Source organism: Syngnathus floridae, chromosome 16, assembly GCF_059516105.1.
Source record: "Syngnathus floridae isolate MCC-2025c chromosome 16, RoL_Sflo_1.0, whole genome shotgun sequence".
NCBI classification, from domain to species: Eukaryota; Metazoa; Chordata; class Actinopteri; order Syngnathiformes; family Syngnathidae; genus Syngnathus; species Syngnathus floridae.
Window position 1 is genome coordinate 9,986,750 of NC_142428.1, and position 22,622 is coordinate 10,009,371.

Genomic DNA, 22,622 nt, shown 5'->3' on the forward strand with positions numbered 1-22,622 from the left:
TTGGAATTAGTACTAGCTACCTTAAGGTTCCTATGAGAGAATTGTGACATTCACATAAAACACAAGTAAAAACAATAACTTGTTCTATAACATACACACACACATACGTTAAGTGTGACATACCCGCACTGAGGTCCATAAATGATCTTCAGTTCCACCATGTTCCAAATGAAACTACACTAAAAAAAAAAAAAAGTTCATTTGTTTTATGCTGCACATCAGTAAGAAAGGATTAGTGCTTGAGATGTTTTTCCTAACTCAAATAAACCCAAGAATGCCACAAACATTCCTCCAGAGATTTTTATTTGTCTTTCATACTAAAGACAGTCAAAATAATTAAATTTTTTGCATAACAGTAGTACAGCAGCGGCCTAGGATAGAAAATATATATATTTAAGTTTTTTTTTTTTCTTCTTCAGTGTAAAAATAACTCTGGCCAGCCCGCTGTAGTGCAAACGCTTGAAATAAGTGAGGCACGTGGCGCAGGCGCTCGTTCAATGACACTCAAGTGCTTATGGCGAACGTCACTGTCAACTCCTCTTAAATGCCAATTGTAAAAAGGCCGCTGTCGCTTCCTGCATTGTGCAAAATACTTGGTAACACTTTCACAAGGGTTGCAAACTTTTTGCAACCATGGAACGTTTCCATGGGAGTTAACAGAAATTTAGACTCAAAACAATGAAAATGTTTCCAAATTTCTCCAGCTTAACATTAACATTCCAAGAAGGTTTTGGAAACACATTAACAGAAATTTAGACTCAAAACAATGAATTCCCATGAAAATGTTTCCAAATTTCTCCAGCTTAAATTAACATTCCAAGAAGGTTTTGGAAACACCTTAACAGAAATTTAGACTGAAAACAATGAATTCCCATGAAAATGTTTCCAAATTTCTCCAGCTTAACATTAACATTCCAAGGAGGTTTTGGAAACACCTTAACAGAAATTTAGACTCAAAACACAATGAATTCCCATGGAAAATTTCCAATTTGGAATATTTCCAAATTTCTCCAGCTTAACATTCCAAGAAGGTTTTGGAAACACCATGGACATTTCCCACTACTTTTTCAACTTTCAAGACACACCAAAAAGAAATCATCATGAGAGCATTGTGGTCCCTTGGGGGTGGGGGGGAGGCATATTATGAGACGTCGTCTCATAATAAAGTCAAAAATTTCCCAGTTTGTCACACGTAAAAAATAAATATCAGCTTTCCTCAGACATTTTGTGGGTTTCGTCCAGAAAAATAAAAAGGGAGCAATTATTTGCTTTTTCCTCTATGGGATCAGGACGCGAGGACGCCGCGCCGGATTATGTTTGAGCCGTAGCGCCGGCTGAGGGAGGCATCGCCCCTCAGCTGGTGTGAGTGGCAGCGCTTTAAGCAAGGCTCCAGCACCTCGGGGCTGCCGGCAGCCTCGTTCTCGGCCCCCGTGCGGAGCCTGGTCCGGGGGTGCTGGGGCCCTGGCGCCGGCGTGTTGGTGAGCGGCCGGAGCAACTCTTTGCGTTGCTCCGGCTCCATCTTGTCGTTCCGCTTGGGGATCCGAAACTTCCCCCAACCTTTCAGGGACCCGTTGGAGACATGGGGCACATCCACATCTTTGATCTTAGTGTGGTTGATGACATCCACATTTGCAGCATTTTTTCTGATTTTCTCCGAGTCTGATGACCTGATGTCCACCAGCCGGATGGAGACGGTTTTATCCAGATGTTTAGAGCCGAACCGGACTTTCTGGGATCCGGTGGAAGTCTCAGAAACTTCAGTCCACCGCTTCCTCTTGCGGTCCTCGTGCTCTGGTTGTTTTTCTTTTCGTCGCTCAGGCCCGGGGGTTTCCCTACGGACGGTTTTCCTATGCAGTTTCACGCTGATACTTTCCTGAGAGGCGGGCTCCTGCTTTGGGAACTTTGCATGCCGAAGAACGAGGTCATCATTCGGGGTGTTAGAGAGTCGGGGTTCCGCATCATAATTTTGGGATTTGGCCTCAGAGGTGTCAGTGTCATCCTTGGAAAGTGGCAGCGATTCGGAGAGTCCTTTCCTGTCACGTGATTTACCCTTGTCCCGTTTGGTCTTGTGTGCCGAGTGGCTCCAAGAGGTCCGAGTGCGGCACCCGCCAGAGTTTAGGTGCTCCTCAGAAAAAAGTCGTTGCAGGTTGCCGGCTGAATTTCCTGAGGACAAAATGGTGGGAAAAGCATTTGGTTTGTGGGTTGTGCAAAGGCTTAGTACAACTACACGCATTGAAATGAAGGCAACTTTGCAATTTACCATTTAGCCATCCATTATCTGAACCGTTTTATTCTCAAGAGGGTTGCGTGTGCACTGGAGTTAAATTTGGGTAGACTAATTTCCAGCCAATCGCAGATTTCAGATTTACAATTTAAAAAGATTCAATCACTCAAGATTTACAGCTCCACTCAATTTAAAAAGATTCAATCACTAAAGATTTACAACTCCACTCAGTGGTGGTCCTACCAGAGAGCAGCTCTTGGTCTATGAGCTGGACTTGGTGCTGGAAGATCTGCTCCTGAACTCGCCACAAGGACCGCTTCATCTTCTCCCGCCGGGTCACCATGTAGGTCAGGTTGCGGACCTGAGGGCGGCAGCAGCGGCTCAAGTCAAATGCCACGGAAGACGAGCAGACACTTAAGCTATCTTTTCTCAAGATTGACTACACTCCAGTTTTAATCTAGGAGCATTTGCAATGATCATCAACCTCCCCCCAAGTGGACCACTACCATTGCCAGTCGTCACCAGTACTCCAGTAGAAATGGGATCTCTCTTCAGAGGACCCGCATCCTTTTTAGAGGCCCCTTTTCACCACCCACTCCATTAGTTGAAAACCTTCTTCTGGAGGAGTTTTTGTTGCTGCCATGTCAGCTGGTCTTCCCGAAGGTGTGGACTCATCCCAAAGGCTCACAAAGGCCACCATTGCCTTTCACCCTCCTTTACAAAGGGAGCGCCCTCGCTTTTCTAGCCTCTCTTGCGGTTATGGCCTCCGTCCCCTCTTCGTTGAGCTTTCCCCCAACCCATTTTTGCGGTCACCTACCCTCTCCAGATCTTGGCGGAGATGCGTGAAGAGCTGAAGGCGTCTCAGCAGCACCTCCTGCTCACGTCGGGCCAGGCTGTCCTCCTCGTCCTTTTTGGGTGTGAGCAGCGGCTGGTTGAAGTTGGCTTTGCGCTTCAGCTTCCAGTACTGGTAGAGGAAGTCCACCGTCTCGGGCGCCATCTTGAGGTGGCGAGCCACCACCTCGGCGTCTACAAACTGGTAGAAGACCTCCTCCATCTCTTGCAGCTTCATCTTACGGAGGTTGATGCGCTTATCCTGTGGGTCATGTTGGCGGACGAGACATAAAGACGACGGCGAGGAGGCAGAGGGGCAGGCGAGGTCCTCTTCCTCGCCCCCTCTCACCCTCCGCCGCCGTTTGCCCTTCTTGCTCGCGACGGCCTCCTCCGGCTCCCCTTCGGCGCCAGAGTCCCTCTCCCTGAAGTTGTCGCCTTCCAGGCCCGAATGCTTGGGACAGAAGGACTTGAACTTGACTTCGTCGTCCTGGGTGAGGATGGTAGTCATCTCCAGAGCAGCATGGAGGCCGCACGTCACGTGGAAGGCAATGCGGCAGTTTTTGGCAGAGCACTGCAGGCGGGAGGAAAGGCAGAGGTTGCCGTTGGCACACAAAGCAGCTCAAAGCGCTGATATCAAGACGAGGGCAGCGAGTGAACCTACCTGGATGCAGGCTCCCGTTTTGTCTTTGCAGAGGCAGCAGCTGAGCGCCCACCTGTTGCTAGGAATGTGCGACACGTTGGTGATGGGCTCCATCTTCTCCGGGTTCCCGATGCTCACCTGCCAGAAGCGTCGAACGGCATTAAAACCAGAACTGCCAGCGAGATCACGCCCGCTCGATCTGATGGCTCACCTCCGGGATCCACAAGGCGCAGCTGACGTGGACCCACTTGGTTCCGCTGCGGGTGGGCTTCATAGCGCCACCCTTCTTCGGGCAGAGCTGGCACTTTGGCACGATGCCCAGGGCGCAGATACGACACAGCCAGCTGCCCTTAGGGACCTTCTGGATGCCGTAGCACGCCTGACGACGAAGGAAAACCAAAACGTTGGTGGTAGGACAGAAAGGAAATCATGAGCGAAGAGAGAGCTCAAATTTGGATCCCGTCAGCAACAGCTCGGATATCCTAGGCGAGCGCGCTGGTGCCGACCTGATGAACGCAGATGTTGCACTTGTCGCAAAACACCATTTCGTTGTTGTCCTCGCCATCGGGCGACTGGCATACGTCGCACACCACATCCTCGTCGTACTCGATGCCAAGCCCCTCCTGCGTCTCAGTGGCGTGCGTCATGTTGTCGTGGCAACTGCGCTCAAACTCCTCCAAGGCGCGCTCCATGGCAAACTCATCCAGCAGCGGGAGGGCTGCGGCGGGGACGTCGAAGGAAGCGCTTAGCGCCAGCCACATCAAAATCAGGCCGGAAACTAAATATCGGCACTCACCCAGGTTGGCAAACTCGCGGTTGGCAAGCCGCAGCCAGGCAGCATCTTGCTCGTTGAGGTCATAGCGACAGGTGCCCTCGGCCAGAGTGCGGATGTCGGCGTAGCCTGGCGCCTGGGCAGCCGAGGTGCGGATCAGCTTCTTGGGCCGGGCAAAGGTGAGCTCGGCGCTCTTGGGGGCCAGTGGCCGGGCGACGGGCTGCGGGATGGACCGCGGGCTGACGGGCACTTGGACGCCCTTCTCCCACTCCTGGCGCCACGGGTCGGCCAGCACGTAGTAGTCCTCCGGGTTGAGCTGGTGCGAGTCATGGACCTTCATGGCCGTGATCAGGTCCGTCCTGAAGACCTAAAGAGCGCAGGAAGGAAAGCAGTGAAAAATGACATTTGGGATTCTTTCAACATTTCACGTGCATCTTCGGTTGACAGAAAAAAAACTATTGTGGTTTTTTTGCAATTTCACGATTTTGATTGGAAACCACAGGCAAATATAAACAGTGGAGCCTTGGTTTTCGAATGTCCCAGTTCTCGAACAAACCGGTACTCGATCAAAAAATTCAAGATTTTTTTGCTTTGGATGTCGGACGAAATTTCGGTTGTCGAACCTCGCGAGATGAGCCGAGAGGACCCGCATGCCAACTAACTCCGTTCGTTATTACGTTCTCGTTACTCTGAGGATTGCATCAACCCTAATCATGCCTCCAAAGGAAGCAAGTGGGAGCAGTAAAGCCATCCTAAAACACAAAGACACTCTCAAAGCAATGCGACAGTGAGCGCCCGGCGCGCTGCGGCTGCGCGATCGGACCAAATTAAGCTCCCTGCACTTATTTTGGAAAGTACATAAGGACATTAAAAATATTTTCTAAATTTCAGGGACGGCTCTGTCACAATAATGCGACCAGCGCGGTGTAGTTGCGCGTTCGGCGACACGCTACAGTTGCGTGTTTGGCGGAGCGCTGCAGTTGCGCGATCGGACAAAATTAAGCTCCCTGCGTACTGAGGTCCACTTAAATCTTGGAAAGTACATCAGGACTTGAAAAATATTTTCTAAATTTCAGCGACAGCTCTGTCACAATAATGTGACCAGCGCGGGGCAGTTGTGCGGTCGGCAACGCGCTACGGTTGCACGTTTGGCGGTGCGCTGCAGTTGCGCAATCGGACAAAAGTGCGCAAATGAAAAAATGCTTTAAAAAGGCGTTTGGTTTTTTTTTTTGCTTGGAATGGATTAAATTTTTTTCCATTATTCATAATGAGGAAACATGATTTGGAAATCGAACGATTCACTTCTTGAACAGCCTTCTGGAACGGATTGTGGTCGAAAACGAAGGCTCCGCTGTACATATAAAATATTTACAATGTAATTAGTTCTCCGACTAATATTTAATTTTAAAAAATTGAGCAATGAGTAAATAAATTATTGTTAAACGAGCCTTTTCAATTTCTTGAAAATAAATAATTTATCAATTTGGGGGAAAATTGAGAGGCAAACGTTTTTTGATTCCCTATTTTTCCATTTTGTCGTTATTATTCAAATAAAAAAAATATCACACTGATCCTTGTTTTGCTTGCATTTGTTTGGCTCTCAAGCCGCGGGGTGTGGCAGCGGCAGATAACGCTCGAGAGGCACTTATCATCGAAGGAGTCTCGGGTCAAACAGTAGCACGACGTTGCAATGCAAAAGTGCGCAAAACGCCGAGTGACGCACCTCTGACGGTTTTTGGCTGCTTCCTCTTCTGGCCTGAGACGAATGCTGAGACCAGCAGGTGGAATTGCCTGAGCAAGAAATTGGTGGGGTGAACAAATCAAACTTTTTCTGAGATGAGACCTCCCCCGTCGTCAGCGTTGAACTCACTGGCATTGTCAGAGTCGTCGCTGCTGCTGGGGTGCCGACTTCTCTTCATGGCGAGGCGTCTGAGGAGTTGCGGCTTCACGCTGAGGACAAAACAAAAGATTTGCAAGCTCAAAAGAGCACAACTCGGCCCGGAACAAAAAATAGGTTTAGAGCTGTTATTTAATGCACAGTATTAAATTTTTATATAGATTTTGAACAACTAATACAAGCAAGACTTGCAAGCCTGTACAGCAAGTCTAGTGAATCTCATCAGATTATGTCCCTAAAAGACGGCCAAGCATTACTTTGCCATGCATTATTAGTTGCTAATGGCAAACACACATCAGGTAAATTGGCTGTTTGGGTTACATAATTCGAGGGCTGCTCGAGCTGTGCGCTGAGCTGCTGAACAAACTCGTCTCCCGAGGCTGTGAGTGAAGGTATAGCTTGCTGTGTACAAGACGACATTTTCCCTCGCGTCACACACGACAAAACACGATTAGAAATGATGAACGTCAGCCTCGCGATGCCACATTTGGCCCAGCAACTTTTAGGGAAATGACGTTAGTGTGAACAACAACAACTATAGGAGCAAGCACTACGGTGGATAAACAACACGGGAAGCGTAAAGAATAACAGAAAAATATAAGTTTAATAATAAAACGGTGGGTAATAGTGTGTAAAGCGTAGCTGGTTTACGCCGCTATAAATGTAGCTATGATAACAGTGACTAAAGACGACAAAGATAATAAAGTAAAATTTAGTTTCGATACCGCATGTACAGGAAGTTTATCAGTTGTGTTTCTTAAGAAGGAAAACGAGACTACGCTGACAACGAACTCGGGCAATTAGCTGTTAGCGTTAGCCTAAACGCTAACGTGTCAGTGTCGTTCCAAAACATGAGGGCCCACCCATCAGTGGAATATTCTGGATGTTTTTTCCTTCTTGTTTGACCCCTTTATACGTGATTTAATAGGTACCTCGGGGCCGTTAGTCGACATTGTCGCTCTAAAACCACCCAAAATGTAAAAATTTTAAACTTTCTTTAAAAAGGGGTAAGCAACGGCTTTAGGCGTTAGCAAGTCGTGGCAACCCGTGCTAACCTGATAGCTACGTTTGTTACCATAGAAAGTAGCTAGCAAAGAGCTAAAGCTAACATTGCTACTATCATTTCGGCACCTACTTATTCAAATTTAGGTTTCATTTTTGAATTTGTAAGAGTGTCCATAGTTTGGCTCGGATAAGACAAACGAAGAACACCAAAAGGGAGATTGTTGCGTACGTGCGGCTAACAGGGAATGAATGTTGACCAGCTGGGTACAATGTGGTGCACACCGCGAGCCAGCGAGCCACTGGTCGGGGTTAATCTTTGGCGCCATTTTAAAATGACGACGTCGCCATCTCCCCGTGGAAGTGACCGCCGCCTCAAAAAGGTCTCGCCGGCCGCCGACAAGAAGCTTGCGGGGCCAAGTGTAGCGCAGTAGTGTGGACGGTACATACGGTGCACGCCGGGACGCTGAAAGTCGCCGTTGTTCTCGAAGGTGAAGTGCAGTTCGGGCTCGGAGTTCTGCTTGACCCGCATTCCACATACACAAACAGCCAGATGATGCGTGCGAGGGGAGGGGGCAAAGGAATAGGGGCGTGGAGGGGGGGGGGCATGGGCGGGACTGACTCGGCCGGGAGGAGGAGACCCTGCTTGGCTGCACTTGTGACCCTGGGCCGCTAGATAGCAGCATCGCTCGCGCTGTTCCATAAATAACAGTATGAAATATTTTATCCATCCATCCATCTTCTTCCGCTTATCCGGGGTCGGGTCGCGGGGGCAGCAGCTTTAGGAGGGACTCCCAGACTTCCCTCTCCCCAGCCACTTCATCCAGCTCATCCCGCGGGATCCCACGTGTTCCCAGGCCAGTCTCCCAGGCCAGCTGAGAGACATAGTCTCTCCAGCGCGTCCTGGGTCGTCCCCGGGGTCCCCTACTGGTGGGACATGCCCGGAACACCTCCCCAGGGAGGCGTCCAGGGGGCATCCTGATAAGATGCCCGAGCCACCTCATCTGGCTCCTCTCAACGTGGAGGAGTAGCGATTCTACTCCGAGCCCCACAACATCCAGAGCCTTTAAGAACTCCGGGCGGATCTCATCCACCCCCGGGGCCTTGCCACCGAGGAGTTTTTTAACTACCTCAGTGACTTCGACCCTAGAGATTGGAGAATCCGCCTCAGAGTCTCCAGGCCCTGCTTCCTCAATGGAAGGCGTGTAGGTGGAATTGAGGTCTTCAAAGTATTCTCCCCACCAACTCACGACGTCCCGAGGTGAGGTCAGCAGCACGCCATCCCCACTGTAAACAGTGTTGACATTGCACTGCTTCCCCCTCCTGAGACGCCGGATGGTGGACCAGAATTTTCTCGAAGCCGTCCGGAAGTCATTTTCCATGGCCTCATCAAACTCCTCCCACGCCCGGGTTTTTGCCTCAGCCGAAAAGCGCCGAAGCCGCGTCCCGCTTGGCCATCCGGTACCTGTCAGCTTCCTCCGGAGTCCCGCAGGCCAAAACGGCCCGATAGGACTCCTTCTTCAGCTTGACGGTATCCCTTACCGCCGGTGTCCACCAAGCGGGTTCAGGGATTGCCGCCATGACAAAAAAAAGCTGTACTTGGATACAAAATATGTATTATTTGCTGCATGTGTGGCTTTTTTGTGGATATTTATTACACAGTAAGACAGGGTCTCAGTCCTATTAATCAGAAATATCTGATAATGAATCAGTGTGGTTTTCCTCATTTAACTTCTGCAGATGAGATGTTGGAAAAGAGATGAATAATATACGTACAATTCATCACTGGGGCACTCATGGAACAGGTACTTAAAGATCCTTTATCACAGCTAAATAAACTTATAAATAAACCTTCAGACCAGTGGTTCTTAACCTTGTTGGAGGAACCGAACCCCACCAGTTTCATATGCGCATTCACCAAACCCCTCTTTAGCGAAAACTTTTATTATTATTTTCAAATTTAAGACATAAATGTATTTTACTGCTGCACAAAATGAGTCGTGCATGATCATCACCTTGTTGAAAGAACAAAACCAACACAATGCAGGAACTCGCAACAAATTACATGCCTGCAAATCAGTGTGACTTCTGCTGTTGCCTTTGCAAGCCCAATTCAGATATGCGTCATCACCAATTTACACAATAAATCAAGTGTGTTCGGACCTCCGCAGTGGAGGCTCTGCCAAACCCCAGAGACCGACTCACCCAAGTGATCAAACCCAAGTGAAGAACCACTGCTTTAGACAATTGCATGTACGGTATTTTGGCATTTGGAAGAGCAACATTTCTCATTGTGCTCCTTTACCCATATTTTCCTGCGTTCTTATCTGCGAGCTAAGATGGCATCGTAGGATTTCCCTGTGCGGCACAGCTGCATGTTGCGGAAGCCACTCCGTCGGAGCATCCCAGTGTACTCGGAAGGCGTGCGCTCGCGACCTTCTGCCTGCACCAGCATGTTGAGCGAGAAGAGCTGTGCCTGGATGGGGCCTCGCCGGCTCTCTAGCAACATGGCCTCCACCAGCAGCACACCTCCCCCTGAGGCAAAAGCACACAATGAGGATTCTATGTGAAATATGTCACATCCTCTCCAATTGAGCCGTGCAATATTGAACAGTAGGCCCATTTTAATGGAACATAACCGAACCGAGTCCTTGAATGTGATGCACTAATGCTACAGCATGATAAGGCCTTGCCTGGTTTGCAGATGTCGTAGATCCTCTTTAGAAGTGTCAGACATTTGTCCTCCGACCAGTCATGGAGGATGCGAGCCAGGACGTACAAGTCAGCAGCAGGAAGTTCACCGTGGAAAAAATCTCCTTAAGTATAGAAATATATTTTATAATTCAGAGAAAGTGGCCATCTGATGTGTAAATACTCGCATCACGTTGTCAGGAGCACGAGTTCAGCAAGGCAGACACCGCAGCACCTCAAAATATCCAGCAGAGGGTGCAGTTTTACTTCCAATTGACCTACTGATAATGGTAAAAAACAATCGGTGCTATAGCTAGCGTACTTCCAGCTGAAAAATAAAAAGTCATTGACTACCACTCTGGAATGTGAAGGTGTCATTCTCCCGCAGGAAGCGCTGGGTGGCCGTTTCCACTACTGCCGGCATGTCAAACACGGTGACGGAGGACGAAGGGTATGCCTTGGCTAATTCGCGGGCCAGCGCACCCGTGCAGCCTGCGAGTTCAAGAGCAATAGCAAGCATCTGAAAACCAAACTGATTTTTAATAAAAAGTGCCTAAGAACATTGTGATGTTGGTTGTCTACATGTTTTGCTCCACCATTTGTGTTTAAATAGCCGTGATCAAATGATGATCAAACATCCTACCTCCAAAGTCAACGATGTTCCGGAAGCCATCAAGGCAGAATGCCGTCACCACGTCATGTCCGTCCAGCACCCAGGATGAGTCCATCAGACCCATGAACTTCAGCATCTCCTCCTCAGACCTTCAAAAAAGCATGAATGTCGGGTCAAAACCAAACAATTGCCAACGTTCTCTTGGGGAGACAAACCTGTAGATGGCTTGGAAGACCTCCTCGGGTGGAATGCCGAAAGTTTTCTGGTTCTGATTCTTGCCTTCCCTGTTAGGAGGTGCAGTATCCAGTGAACAAGAAAAAAAAAATCTTTAGACGTGTCGAGCTTCACAGCTGACACGAACCTGACGGCATCCGCCAGGTTGTTCCACAGTGGGTAGATGGTTTGCGACTGGTAGAGCGCCATGTCGTGCAACGACTTGGCGCCACTTTTGGCCAAGTACACGCTGGCCACATCGGTGCTGCTGTAAAGAGCTGACGTGGGAGCAAAGACACCAGGAAATGTCAGCTCAGCAAGAAATAGAAAATTATATTATTGTATACAAACTATTTGATTGGGATTTTCCCTCAATTTTAAGACCAAGATACCAGCCCACAATTTAAAGAGAGAAGCTCTTAGTGGGGATGGCTAGTGTTGGTGGTCACCTGTCCCGTCCTGCAACTCCACGTGGAGTATCTTGATGCCCACCAGGGCGTCCAGCAGTCGCTCTGTTCCATCAACGCTGGCGTGCAAGGCCTGCGCTACCTGCTGGGCGCTCAGGGCACACGGCGACGTCGTCAAGAGGTCGAAGACGCCCAGTTCGCAGGCGGAGAAGATCACCTGAACAAAAACAGAATTCCACGAAATAAGATTGCGTAGCAACCGTTAGCACTCTTGCGAGTGCATGAAAGTGACAAATTCCCGTCGATTTCCGAGCGTTTTGTATCGTTAGCAAATATCATAATCCGCTGTTTTATTTGATTGAACCAACGTGGAAGGCTTAGCATATACAAAGCAACATCAACAAGCCAAATTACAATATTGTAACCTCAACGTTGCATTTGAATGATACTATGAGTAAACTACAACAATTCATTCCAAGAAGATCAACTTCATTTACCTTTGACACCCTGTAGCCGTTGAAATACTCGAGTAGTTTAAACGGATAGTCAAGCTCGCTCTGTGAAAGATGCTCGGCCATCGTGCTTCGGGGTCCCGTTTCCGAGGGGCTGTCAGCTGATGATCAGGATAGTCGGAAAAGGGAGTAAGAGCTGGCTGGCTTGTGTGTGGTGGACTTCAATTCGTCGCGGATGGTTCCATGAATGACCACAGCCGAAGTGGCGCTGTCGGCCATCCTTTCTATTTAAATCACCCTTGTTTTGATCACGAAGAAGTGCGAAAGTTTGTTTGGTTCAGCCCAATCCTATCCCTCCCCACACTTTAAGACACATGCCAGTATGATTAAATACCATTGGCAAAATTGTAGTGTTGGCTTAGTTTTCTATATCTGCTGATTAATGAAACTTTAGTAAGTAAAACAATGAATAATCCTATCTCTAAAAGAATTGGAGCTGACATTTTATGTATTTTATTACAACAGGACATCACCATGCTACCAGGATTACGCTCAGAAAAGACAGAAAATCTAAATGTCTCACATTATTAACGTTTCACTTGGTTCGTTGTCTCTCGGAGATGTAGGGCAGCGAGGATTTCCCAGCATGCCTTGCACTCATCTTGTCCCGTAAAGGGCCCCACGGCTACTTAGATGTGTGGCCAAAATGAGTGTTCTCTTGCTCAGTTGCGTGCTGAAGCAAAAGCGTGACACGGCATGATGAATAAATACATAGTAGGCTTGGCTATAACTAGCGGAGAAACACAACCATAGAAGGAAACAAAAACATACACTAATACATAGACATACATGGAGAGAGAAGATACTGAGAGAATTCTGAAGTTACAAAAATTGACTTTAAATATTTATGCCACTAAATTATCTTCTACCACTTTTTGTACCATTTTAGGGACACGTTTGTGTTTGTACCTATTTTTGCCGTTAGAGGGAGACAAACACTAAAACGAACAATTTATTAGTATTCAAGTGAGATGCTATGGAGTGGCAAACTATCTCACATCTTTAAATAACATTCGAGGGAGTCACATTTCTCCATAATTGATCGTTCCCGGCATCCCGTTTCCCATTATCCCACCTCATGTCCGACTGCTTGAACCATCTCCGTCTGCATTCTTGTTCGTCCAAACAGAATGTGCAGCTCTGACCTCGGTCATTCTGAGCACCTCCGTTTCCTGCCAAAATGCATACAAACACAGGCGGACTTTCAGGAAAGCTCACCCTCACTTACGGACAAAGTAAAACAAGCCTGAAAACACCTCTGTTCCATTAATGAGGCCAACCTAGTCCGGGGTTCGATTCCCACTCTGAGGCTAAATGATTTCCGGGAATTCTTTGTCACTTTTTTTGAATGCCAGTGAGTCAGACTCCAGGCCGAGCGCTCTGGGTAAGGGTGTGCTGTTGAAAATGCCCGTGATTCTTGACTCATTAAATCTTTCATAACCAGCTCTGTGTATCTCACAATGTTACTCTTAGAAGTCTAATAGTAAAAAGACCAGAACTCAATGATTACCATTCCCTTTATTAAACAAAATGTACATGTGCAAACTATATAAAAATAAGATGGCCCGAACATTCTGAACAACCACTGCACACAAACACGCAAACGTGCGGAATAACGGAAACCACATTGAGCTTGGAGCGGAGCGTGACTATTTGGTACCGTTGCTATTTGAGCTCCACAAATGAGAAAAAAGGCCGCGATTGGCTAGAGTCAGGGGATATTTCTGCTAGGACGGCCTTCACGTTGTTCTTGTCCTTCTTGGTGAGGTTGCTTTTCATCTTGAGCAGAGACAGCACATGTTTCTCACTGAAGGAAGCAAAGGAAGGAAGGAGGCAGGGCAGGAAAATTTAGTGGACAGGGCATTGATCCCATTTCAGTGCACGTGTTGAGCAGCTTTGGAAGCATTTCATCAATAGATCAAGATCAAGAGAGCATATTTTGACTATGCTGTGCTGTGCTGAGTTTCAGATTACCTCCACTAAGACAGGTCCAATTGTTCCCATGAGAAATACACTTGACAAAAATATAAACACAGAATTTTGTTTTTGCTCCCATTTTGATTTTTGTATTAATGCTAGTGCTAGCAGGTTAGTGCTAACATGCTAAATAAAATAGCGAATGAGGTGTCGCTTTGGCTCATATCGAGCACACTGAGCACAAAGACTTTTGGTTGCGGTGAGTTGTAGTTAGATGTAGTTACATCACTTCTTGGTTACCTAAGGTCAGGGAAAGCGCTTCCCAGCGAGGCCACCTGGAACTGGATGGCAGGGAGATCCTGGAGCTTCAGGACTTCAGCCATCATGCTGAGAGCCTCCTGAAGCCACGCCTCTTTGGAGCCCTGAACGCCAGACACATGTTTGGTTTTCTTATCTTGAGTTCAGAAAAATTCCCCAAGATCCCAGTCAGCGTTGGACTTTCTGCTATTGAGCAATAATAACGTGGTCATTCATGCTGAATAATAAAAAAAAAGTGTTCAATAGACTATTTGACAGGGAAAGGTTGAATAAAAAGTGCACCTAAATGAATGTTTTTAAAAAATCTGAGCAAATGACTAAAAAGTTAAATACAACTGAACTGTACAGTTTGGCAGTAATTCTTTTGCTAATGGCACCATAGGACACCAACATATGTATGCGCTGTGAGAAACACACAGCGTGCGACGTACGTGTGTGGCGAAAAAGTCGTGCAAATGGCGCGCGTCGTCGTCCACGTTAATGGCGGCCTGCTGCTGCTGCTGTTTGTCCTTCAGCCTGATTTCTCCCTTCAGGAGCCTGCGAACATATTCCACAGACACTTCCTGGTGTAGCCGGCCAATCAGCTCCTAGAACGCAGAACGCTCAGCCAATCAGGGACGTGTACAATTTTATATGCTATTGCATTGAACATATCGAATGACATCATGTCGTAAGAGTTCATATGTGATATATAACCATGTGGCATGTGTACCTGGTGAGCGGATTCTGGCAGACTTTGCAGTTGAAGCATTTCCTCCTCCAGGCCGGACCGCAGCCACCCGATCGTGGACTTCTTCAACCACTCTTGGCTGAACAGTTTCCGGTAGTGCGGCTGCCATGTCACAAGGTTCGGAGTTGAGTCAAGCATGTGGGAAAAAGCCGTCAAATGCAACAGTTCGCCTCACCTTGAGGTTCTTGCGCACAGGGCAGAGCAGAAACTCGTGCGCGTTTTGCCTCATGTTGGCCAAAACGCTCAGGCAGTTTTCCTGAACGTCCTCCGGGAACAGATGGCTATGCGTCGTCAGGAAGTCTCTGCGCGTGCGTCATCATCAAAGGATGAATGGATGATGGGTTCAAGCATGAGAACGAAAGAAGCAAACGTTACCTGAACTGTGCCACGCAGCCGAGGTTGGCTTTGACAAAAGCAGTGCTGTTTGCGCTGTTGCGCTTGATGACGCCAGCCTGGAAAGTCCGGAACCTTCGAGGAAGCCAGTGGGCGAAGCGATCAGAGCTATGTGACTGATTGTCGCCGTGGCGACACCTGGGCATTCACAACAACTCGACTCTACCTATGAAGCAAGTCCTTCAGCTGATGGGTCAAATTCTGAGCCTTCTGCAGGTCGCCCAGCACCTTCGCCGCTGCGTTCACCATGCCGTTCACCATCTAAAATCACATTTTACTCTTCACATATTTCTTCGTGGCTCGGTCGGCAGGGTGCTGTCGAGTACCTGAATGATGTCATAGGCCATTGGACTGACAAAGCATTCATCCTCAGTGGGCGGCTCTTCTCCTTTGGTCCAGGCCTCCTGAGCCTGGTCCAGGATGCGTCCCACGTACGTGGTCAGCTCTCGCTGAAGACACGTTCCGTATTACAAACAGCTCTCAGCCAAGGTGGAGGCGGGGATGGCTACCTGCTGACAGCTGAGGTATTGTTCCTCCAGAGGTGAGAGGAGATTGGCAGGCAGGAGCTCTTGAAGGCCGCGGGTGTCGATTTCGGCGCCCAGTTGAGGTTCTTGAAGCAATCTGGCACATCGAGGAAGAGAAAGGGGAAAAGTTGAATGAATGAATGAACGAACGAACGAACGAACGAACGAACGAACGAACGAACGAATGAATGAATGGGAAAAGAAAAAATGGAGAAGTAGAAATCTGAGGCATGTGGAACTGACTGTGGGTAGTAGTCGTTGACCCAGCGCAGCAGGAAAGTGCAGTCGCGGTCATCCAGCACAAAGTCGGCCAGCTTCCTTAGCCTGGCGCCGATGCACTGGTGGTACCAGGCGGCGTACTGCCGGCAGATGTCTGAGTGGCGCGGGTAGCAGGGCTTGACGCGCTTGGCCACCAGCAGGAGGTCGCACTTCAGCTGCCGGCCCATGCCTTGTATGTCGGCCTGGATAGACGACTGCTCCGTCGACAACGTGGCCGGGGCGTCCATGCGCTCCTCTACGAGGCCTTGCAGGGTCTCGTCGTGCACTCGCCTCCAGTCCCTGAGGGATGGTGTGAGTTACGCCTCTGCCGTCTATTGCTGGGTTGAATTTTGAACAAATATTTCTCCCTACCTGAGCCTCCAGGGCGGCGACATGCCCCCGCGCCGCTCCCACAACGCGTCACACTCCTCCTCCTGTTGCATAAAGGTCACGGCCGATGTCAGCACGTCGGTGTCCGCCTCGTCCAGGGAGCTCCCAAGCGTCTGCAGCACCGCCTCCTCCAAGGCTCGGCGGTCGGCTGCCAGGGCGTCCACGTCCTCTTGTCGACGTCCCTCCCGGGCCGCCTCGGTGCCCCCGAACAGACGCTCCTCTCGGGCCAACAGTAGCCGCCCCGCCTCGCTCAAGTGGAGCGCCAAAAGATGCTCCTCGAAGGTCAGCGGCACCGGTGGCGCCAGTGGTGCTGGCGGCGCCACTGGCTCTTAAGTGGAAAAAAAATGCTCGGCTTTCAAAATAAGGCTTCCAACCAGGGACTGGGTAGTGAATAAGGACTTTAAGATAGGCTTAGGCTTTCAGGCCAGGTCTTGAGGTTGAAGTTTGTAAATCTAGCTATGCTATGCAAGGCTAACAGCAAAAAAAAAAAAAAAAAAAAAAAGCACCTGTGTCCTCATGGATGTTTTGTATCTCTGTCCGTCCATCCGTTGCGGGGATGCTGTTACGCCTGACTTGAGCTGCCTTGTTCCCCCATAGCTTGGGCAGCTTCAGCTTCAGCTTCAGCTTGTTGTCCCCCTTCTTCTCCGTAGCCGCCTTCCGCTCGGGATCGGACAAGGATGACAACGTCGACCACTTGAAGCCGCCATGTTTCTGCGTTGCGTCTGACACGTCATATAACACAAACATCTTTTGACACATGAACACAGTTTCAAAGAAGGGTTTTGAGTCTGAGTCAGGCTTCCGGATACGGTTTCAAGACAAGTTTAGAAAAGATTCATGTTTAGGATTTCAAATGGGTTTCAAGACAGGATTTCAAAGCAGGACCAAAATAGTTGGAAATAGAAACAGCAATACATTTATTTTAAACACAAATTTTTAAATCAAATATCAGAAATATGACCCGCAAACATCAAATTAATGTGCATTGTTTTTTGCACTTGAAACTTGCTTCTAATGTGCCCACAATCCCGCATTGTTAACCGGACAGTTTCTGTAAATTCTCAAGAGTGGAGAAAGAAAATAGTCATTTTATGAGTTTGTTCTCACGTATTGATTCACCAAACCCAACATACTGACTAATAGTCAACATCCAACTTATGACGAGATAACATGTTTCCACACGTGATGTACACAAGACGCGTGTGCGTGTATTTGTGTGTGTGCACTCGACTCACCTGATATCATTGTCGCTTATCTGACAAAATACAAAACGCTCCTTCAAGCGCAACTATTTAACAGCAAGCTCAGCCCCCACCAAACACACACACACACACACACACACACACACACACACACACACACACACACACACACACACACATACACACACACGAACAAACAAGACTGCAGGGGGATTTCTTCACGAGAAGCCACTTCCTGTTGCATCGAGATGCAAAGAATCTCAAAACTCTGAGGAAATGTTTCAAACTTATTTCCACGACTGCCAAATCCACAAAATTCCATGAAATGGTCAGCCAAACCAAAATATATGTTCATTTTATAGTGATACATTTATAATTTCTTAATATTAAAATTATTTGCATGGTTCATAAAGATTTATGGTGGCCGAAGTTGCTTGGTTCATAAAGATTTATAGTGGCCAAAGTTTCAGGCTTGTTAAATGTAATTACAATGTTTAATTACAAACAATTATTTTTACTGTAAAAATGTTTTTACCTATAGCGTGAGCAGTTAATAAAAAGTTTAGACCAAAGTTTAATTAATTTAAAATTTCATGTTTTGAAAATTACTACGATATATTTTCTTTTTTTCAAATGTTTACAAATACTAATAAAAACTTGTCTTCAAATTGAAATCATAGAGAAGAATTTAAATTTTTAAAAATGTGAATTGATTTGTTATCGTTTTCATCTTTAAAATGTTTGAAATTAAAATCCAAAGATGCTTGTGTCATTAAAAAATGATTTAGGACACATTTCCATTTGCCTTCATTGTGTGAAGGGGAACAATCTGCGTGAGAAGTTGTGCTCTCGTGACAGCAAACAACAACGAGAAACCACAGATGAATGTGAGAGTGAACGTCACTTTTTAGTGTACACAAAACGAAAACCAACGGCCATGAAGTGGAACTAATAACGGTTTTACATAGACAACTGTTTATACAAGCACTAAAACTGGTTTAGCACATAAAAATAAATGATGTGAGATAAGAGGAAAAACAGACTACAAGATTGAGAGCAGATGTTGACCCATTTTTGGAGATGCGTGTCAACGCTTGAATATGTTGTAAGACAAAAAATTGTTTAATCCATTTCCAAAAATACCACAACATTTTTTACTCACTTCACTGGTTTCTTTTATATCAAACAAATTGTTTTAGGTTATTTACCTGACATGTTTCGGTGGTTTCTTCCGCCTTCATCAGAGTGTCACAGATGTGATAGTGACGCGTCTTTATCAGCAGATGGATGAAGGCGTGGCTCACCTGTCAGATTTGACAGGTGAGCCACGCCCTCTGCTGTCCATTCACCTCTCCAGAATGCTGTTCCAGGTTGTAGAGAGCATATAGGCTCCCTCATCCCTGTTGATGGTTCTCGGGCCCCGCTTGCGGATCTCAATGGCCTCCCTGATCCAACGCTGATGTTTATTTTCTTCAGTGCGGATGACTCTGGCCTTTTCCCAGTTCATGATGTGGTTTTCTCTTTTACAGTGATCGGTTATGGCTGACTTGTAGTGCTCCTGTTCTGCTTGTAGTTTTATTGCTCTTGTTTGTCTTGTTGCCGTCTCCTTTTCACACTCCTTCTTGTGTTCTATTTTTCTTGTGATGAAATTCCTCCCTGTCTCTCCAATGTATGATTTATTGCATGATTTGCATGGAATTTCGTATATGGAATTGCATTTGTTTTCCGGGTTGACTTTGTCTTTTGGGTGGACCAGTATTCGACGGAGTGTTGTATGTGGTTTGATAGGTGTGGTTATGTTGTGTTTATTCATGGCTCTTTTGATGCGTTCCGTAATTCCTCTCACATACGGCAAAATCACCATTCCGCTGGGTTCTTGTTTCCGTGTTTGTTTCTTTCTTTTCCCCTGTGTTTTGTATCCTTTGTTTTTTACCTGTTCTGCACCTTTGGTTATTGCCCATTGTGGATACTGACATTTTTTAAGTGCCTGTTGTATGTATTGTTCTTCCTGTGCTACGTCCTCCGGATCCGTGATTATTGTTGTGCGTTCATATAGTGTTCTGACAACTGACAGTTTATGTATAGTGGGATGTTCTGATGTCCAGAGGAGGTATTGGTCGGTGTGTGTGGGTTTTCTGTGTACTTTTATTTTTATGTCTCCGTTGTCTGTATGGTGTATGTTGATGTCTAGAAAGGCTATGGCTTGGTCTGTTTCTTCTTCATGGGTGAATTTAATGTTACCGGTGGTGTCTATGGTGTTGAGATGGTCTGTGAGGTGTTGTGCATGTCCTGTTTTTGTTTTTTCTAGAATGTCATCGACGTAGCGTCTCCATAGCGTGGGTTTGTATGTGTCCGGAGCTGTTAAGAGTGCCTTTTGTTCCAGATCTTCCATGAAAAAATTGCACATGATGGCAGAAAGAGGGTCTCCCATGGGGAATCCCTCTTTTTGCCTGTAAATTGTGTTTCTGTATTGAAAGTATGTGGAGGTGGCGATGAAGTGGAGTAGTTGGGTGATGTCCTGTGCTGTTAGGTTTGTGCGTTTCTTAAGTGTCCTGTCTGCTGATAGTCTGTCATGTACTATGTGTATGGTGGCACATGAAGGCGGAAGAAACCACCGAAACATGTCAGGTAAATAACCTAAAACAATTTGTTTGATATAAAAGAAACCAGTGAAGTGATTAAATAAGGAAAAACAAAATGAACTTAGTACAACTAACATTTTTTACTATCAGGAAATGTGTAAAAAATTTCATTCAAATTCATTATTTGGATGACAAACAAATTTAGTGTTTGAACTTCAACGTCAGTGATAAAAATTCAAATTGTTAATAATTCTGGCGTGGAACATACTGACTAATAGTCAACATCCAACTTATGACGAGATAACATGTTTCCACACGTGATGTACACAAGACGCGTGTGCGTGTATTTGTGTGTGTGCACTCGACTCACCTGATATCATTGTCGCTTATCTGACAAAATACAAAACGCTCCTTCAAGCGCAACTATTTAACAGCAAGCTCAGCCCCCACCAAACACACACACACACACACACACACACACACACACACATACACACACACGAACAAACAAGACTGCAGGGGGATTTCTTCACGAGAAGCCACTTCCTGTTGCATCGAGATGCAAAGAATCTCAAAACTCTGAGGAAATGTTTCAAACTTATTTCCACGACTGCCAAATCCACAAAATTCCATGAAATGGTCAGCCAAACCAAAATATATGTTCATTTTATAGTGATACATTTATAATTTCTTAATATTAAAATTATTTGCATCTTTCATAAAGATTTATGGTGGCCGAAGTTGCTTGGTTCATAAAGATTTATAGTGGCCAAAGTTTCAGGCTTGTTAAATGTAATTACAATGTTTAATTACAAACAATTATTTTTACTGTAAAAATGTTTTTACCTATAGCGTGAGCAGTTAATAAAAAGTTTAGACCAAAGTTTCATTAATTTAAAATTTCATGTTTTGAAAATTACTACTTTATATTTTCTTTTTTTCAAATGTTTACAAATACTAATAAAAACTTGTCTTCAAATTGAAATCATAGTGAAGAATTTAAATTTTTAAAAATGTGAATTGATTTGTTATCGTTTTCATCTTTAAAATGTTTGAAATTAAAATCCAAAGATGCTTGTGTCATTAAAAAATGATTTAGGACACATTTCCATTTGCCTTCATTGTGTGAAGGGGAACAATCTGCGTGAGAAGTTGTGCTCTCGTGACAGCAAACAACAACGAGAAACCACAGATGAATGTGAGAGTGAACGTCACTTTTTAGTGTACACAAAACGAAAACCAACGGCCATGAAGTGGAACTAATAACGGTTTTACATAGACAACTGTTTATACAAGCACTAAAACTGGTTTAGCACATAAAAATAAATGATGTGAGATAAGAGGAAAAACAGACTACAAGATTGAGAGCAGATGTTGACCCATTTTTGGAGATGCGTGTCAACGCTTGAATATGTTGTAAGACAAAAAATTGTTTAATCCATTTCCAAAAATACCACAACATTTTTTACTATCAGGAAATGTGTAAAAAATTTCATTCAAATTCATTATTTGGATGACAAACAAATTTAGTGTTTGAACTTCAACGTCAGTGATAAAAATTCAAATTGTTAATAATTCTGGCGTGGAACATACTGACTAATAGTCAACATCCAACTTATGACGAGATAACATGTTTCCACACGTGATGTACACAAGACGCGTGTGCGTGTATTTGTGTGTGTGCACTCGACTCACCTGATATCATTGTCGCTTATCTGACAAAATACAAAACGCTCCTTCAAGCGCAACTATTTAACAGCAAGCTCAGCCCCCACCAAACACACACACACACACACACACACACACACACACACACACACACACACACACACACACACACACACATACACACACACGAACAAACAAGACTGCAGGGGGATTTCTTCACGAGAAGCCACTTCCTGTTGCATCGAGATGCAAAGAATCTCAAAACTCTGAGGAAATGTTTCAAACTTATTTCCACTACTGCCAAATCCACAAAATTCCATGAAATGGTCAGCCAAACCAAAATATATGTTCATTTTATAGTGATACATTTATAATTTCTTAATATTAAAATTACTTGCATGGTTCATAAAGATTTATGGTGGCCGAAGTTGCTTGGTTCATAAAGATTTATAGTGGCCAAAGTTTCAGGCTTGTTAAATGTAATTACAATGTTTAATTACAAACAATTATTTTTACTGTAAAAATGTTTTTACCTATAGCGTGAGCAGTTAATAAAAAGTTTAGACCAAAGTTTAATTCATTTAAAATTTCATGTTTTGAAAATTACTACGATATATTTTCTTTTTTTCAAATGTTTACAAATACTAATAAAAACTTGTCTTCAAATTGAAATCATAGTGAAGAATTTAAATTTTTAAAAATGTGAATTGATTTGTTATCGTTTTCATCTTTAAAATGTTTGAAATTAAAATCCAAAGATGCTTGTGTCATTTAAAAATGATTTAGGACACATTTCCATTTGCCTTCATTGTGTGAAGGGGAACAATCTGCGTGAGAA

The 22,622-nt window shown here is 45.6% G+C and overlaps 3 protein-coding genes across 10 annotated transcripts; all 3 read right to left on the minus strand.

The window, feature by feature from the left end:
• Positions 1 to 282: 282 nt before the first annotated feature.
• jade1 (jade family PHD finger 1) lies at positions 283 to 7,941 on the minus strand. Of its 3 annotated transcripts, XM_088356559.1 has the most exons (11): positions 7,817 to 7,941; positions 6,338 to 6,417; positions 6,191 to 6,258; positions 4,492 to 4,834; positions 4,202 to 4,413; positions 3,907 to 4,074; positions 3,717 to 3,833; positions 3,405 to 3,626; positions 3,042 to 3,317; positions 2,468 to 2,585; positions 283 to 2,163 (listed from the first exon to the last, which is right to left on the minus strand). In XM_088356559.1, the coding sequence occupies exons 1-11, from the start codon at positions 7,903 to 7,905 to the stop codon at positions 1,286 to 1,288; spliced, it is 2,571 nt and encodes an 856-aa protein (XP_088212685.1). In that variant the 5' UTR covers positions 7,906 to 7,941; the 3' UTR covers positions 283 to 1,285. The 3 variants fall into 3 exon arrangements, with proteins under 3 accessions (XP_088212685.1, XP_088212684.1, XP_088212686.1); XM_088356558.1 differs by having other exon boundaries at positions 3,042 to 3,626; XM_088356560.1 differs by lacking the exon at positions 7,817 to 7,941 and adding an exon at positions 7,599 to 7,778 and having other exon boundaries at positions 3,042 to 3,626.
• Positions 7,942 to 9,294: 1,353 nt separating this feature from the next.
• asmt2 (acetylserotonin O-methyltransferase 2) lies at positions 9,295 to 12,590 on the minus strand. Of its 2 annotated transcripts, XM_088356568.1 has the most exons (9): positions 12,326 to 12,590; positions 11,788 to 11,903; positions 11,333 to 11,507; positions 11,032 to 11,161; positions 10,886 to 10,954; positions 10,701 to 10,819; positions 10,412 to 10,549; positions 10,060 to 10,182; positions 9,295 to 9,901 (listed from the first exon to the last, which is right to left on the minus strand). In XM_088356568.1, exons 2-9 carry the CDS (start codon positions 11,866 to 11,868, stop codon positions 9,690 to 9,692), a joined length of 1,047 nt encoding a protein of 348 aa, XP_088212694.1. In that variant the 5' UTR covers positions 11,869 to 11,903; positions 12,326 to 12,590; the 3' UTR covers positions 9,295 to 9,689. The 2 variants fall into 2 exon arrangements, with proteins under 2 accessions (XP_088212694.1, XP_088212695.1); XM_088356569.1 differs by lacking the exon at positions 12,326 to 12,590 and having other exon boundaries at positions 10,415 to 10,549; positions 11,788 to 12,236.
• A 150-nt stretch (positions 12,591 to 12,740) lies between these two features.
• On the minus strand, positions 12,741 to 18,798 carry LOC148385633 (tumor necrosis factor alpha-induced protein 2-like). Of its 5 annotated transcripts, none has more exons than XM_088356566.1 (13): positions 18,743 to 18,798; positions 16,839 to 17,054; positions 16,315 to 16,660; positions 15,928 to 16,242; positions 15,670 to 15,781; positions 15,487 to 15,609; positions 15,327 to 15,421; positions 15,143 to 15,235; positions 14,943 to 15,069; positions 14,750 to 14,869; positions 14,469 to 14,624; positions 14,020 to 14,141; positions 13,302 to 13,609 (listed from the first exon to the last, which is right to left on the minus strand). In XM_088356566.1, exons 1-13 carry the CDS (start codon positions 18,747 to 18,749, stop codon positions 13,468 to 13,470), a joined length of 1,974 nt encoding a protein of 657 aa, XP_088212692.1. In that variant the 5' UTR covers positions 18,750 to 18,798; the 3' UTR covers positions 13,302 to 13,467. The 5 variants fall into 5 exon arrangements, with proteins under 5 accessions (XP_088212693.1, XP_088212692.1, XP_088212691.1 ...); XM_088356565.1 differs by lacking the exon at positions 18,743 to 18,798 and adding an exon at positions 17,568 to 18,706; XM_088356564.1 differs by lacking the exon at positions 18,743 to 18,798 and adding an exon at positions 17,568 to 18,706 and having other exon boundaries at positions 16,839 to 17,079.
• Positions 18,799 to 22,622: the final 3,824 nt, after the last annotated feature.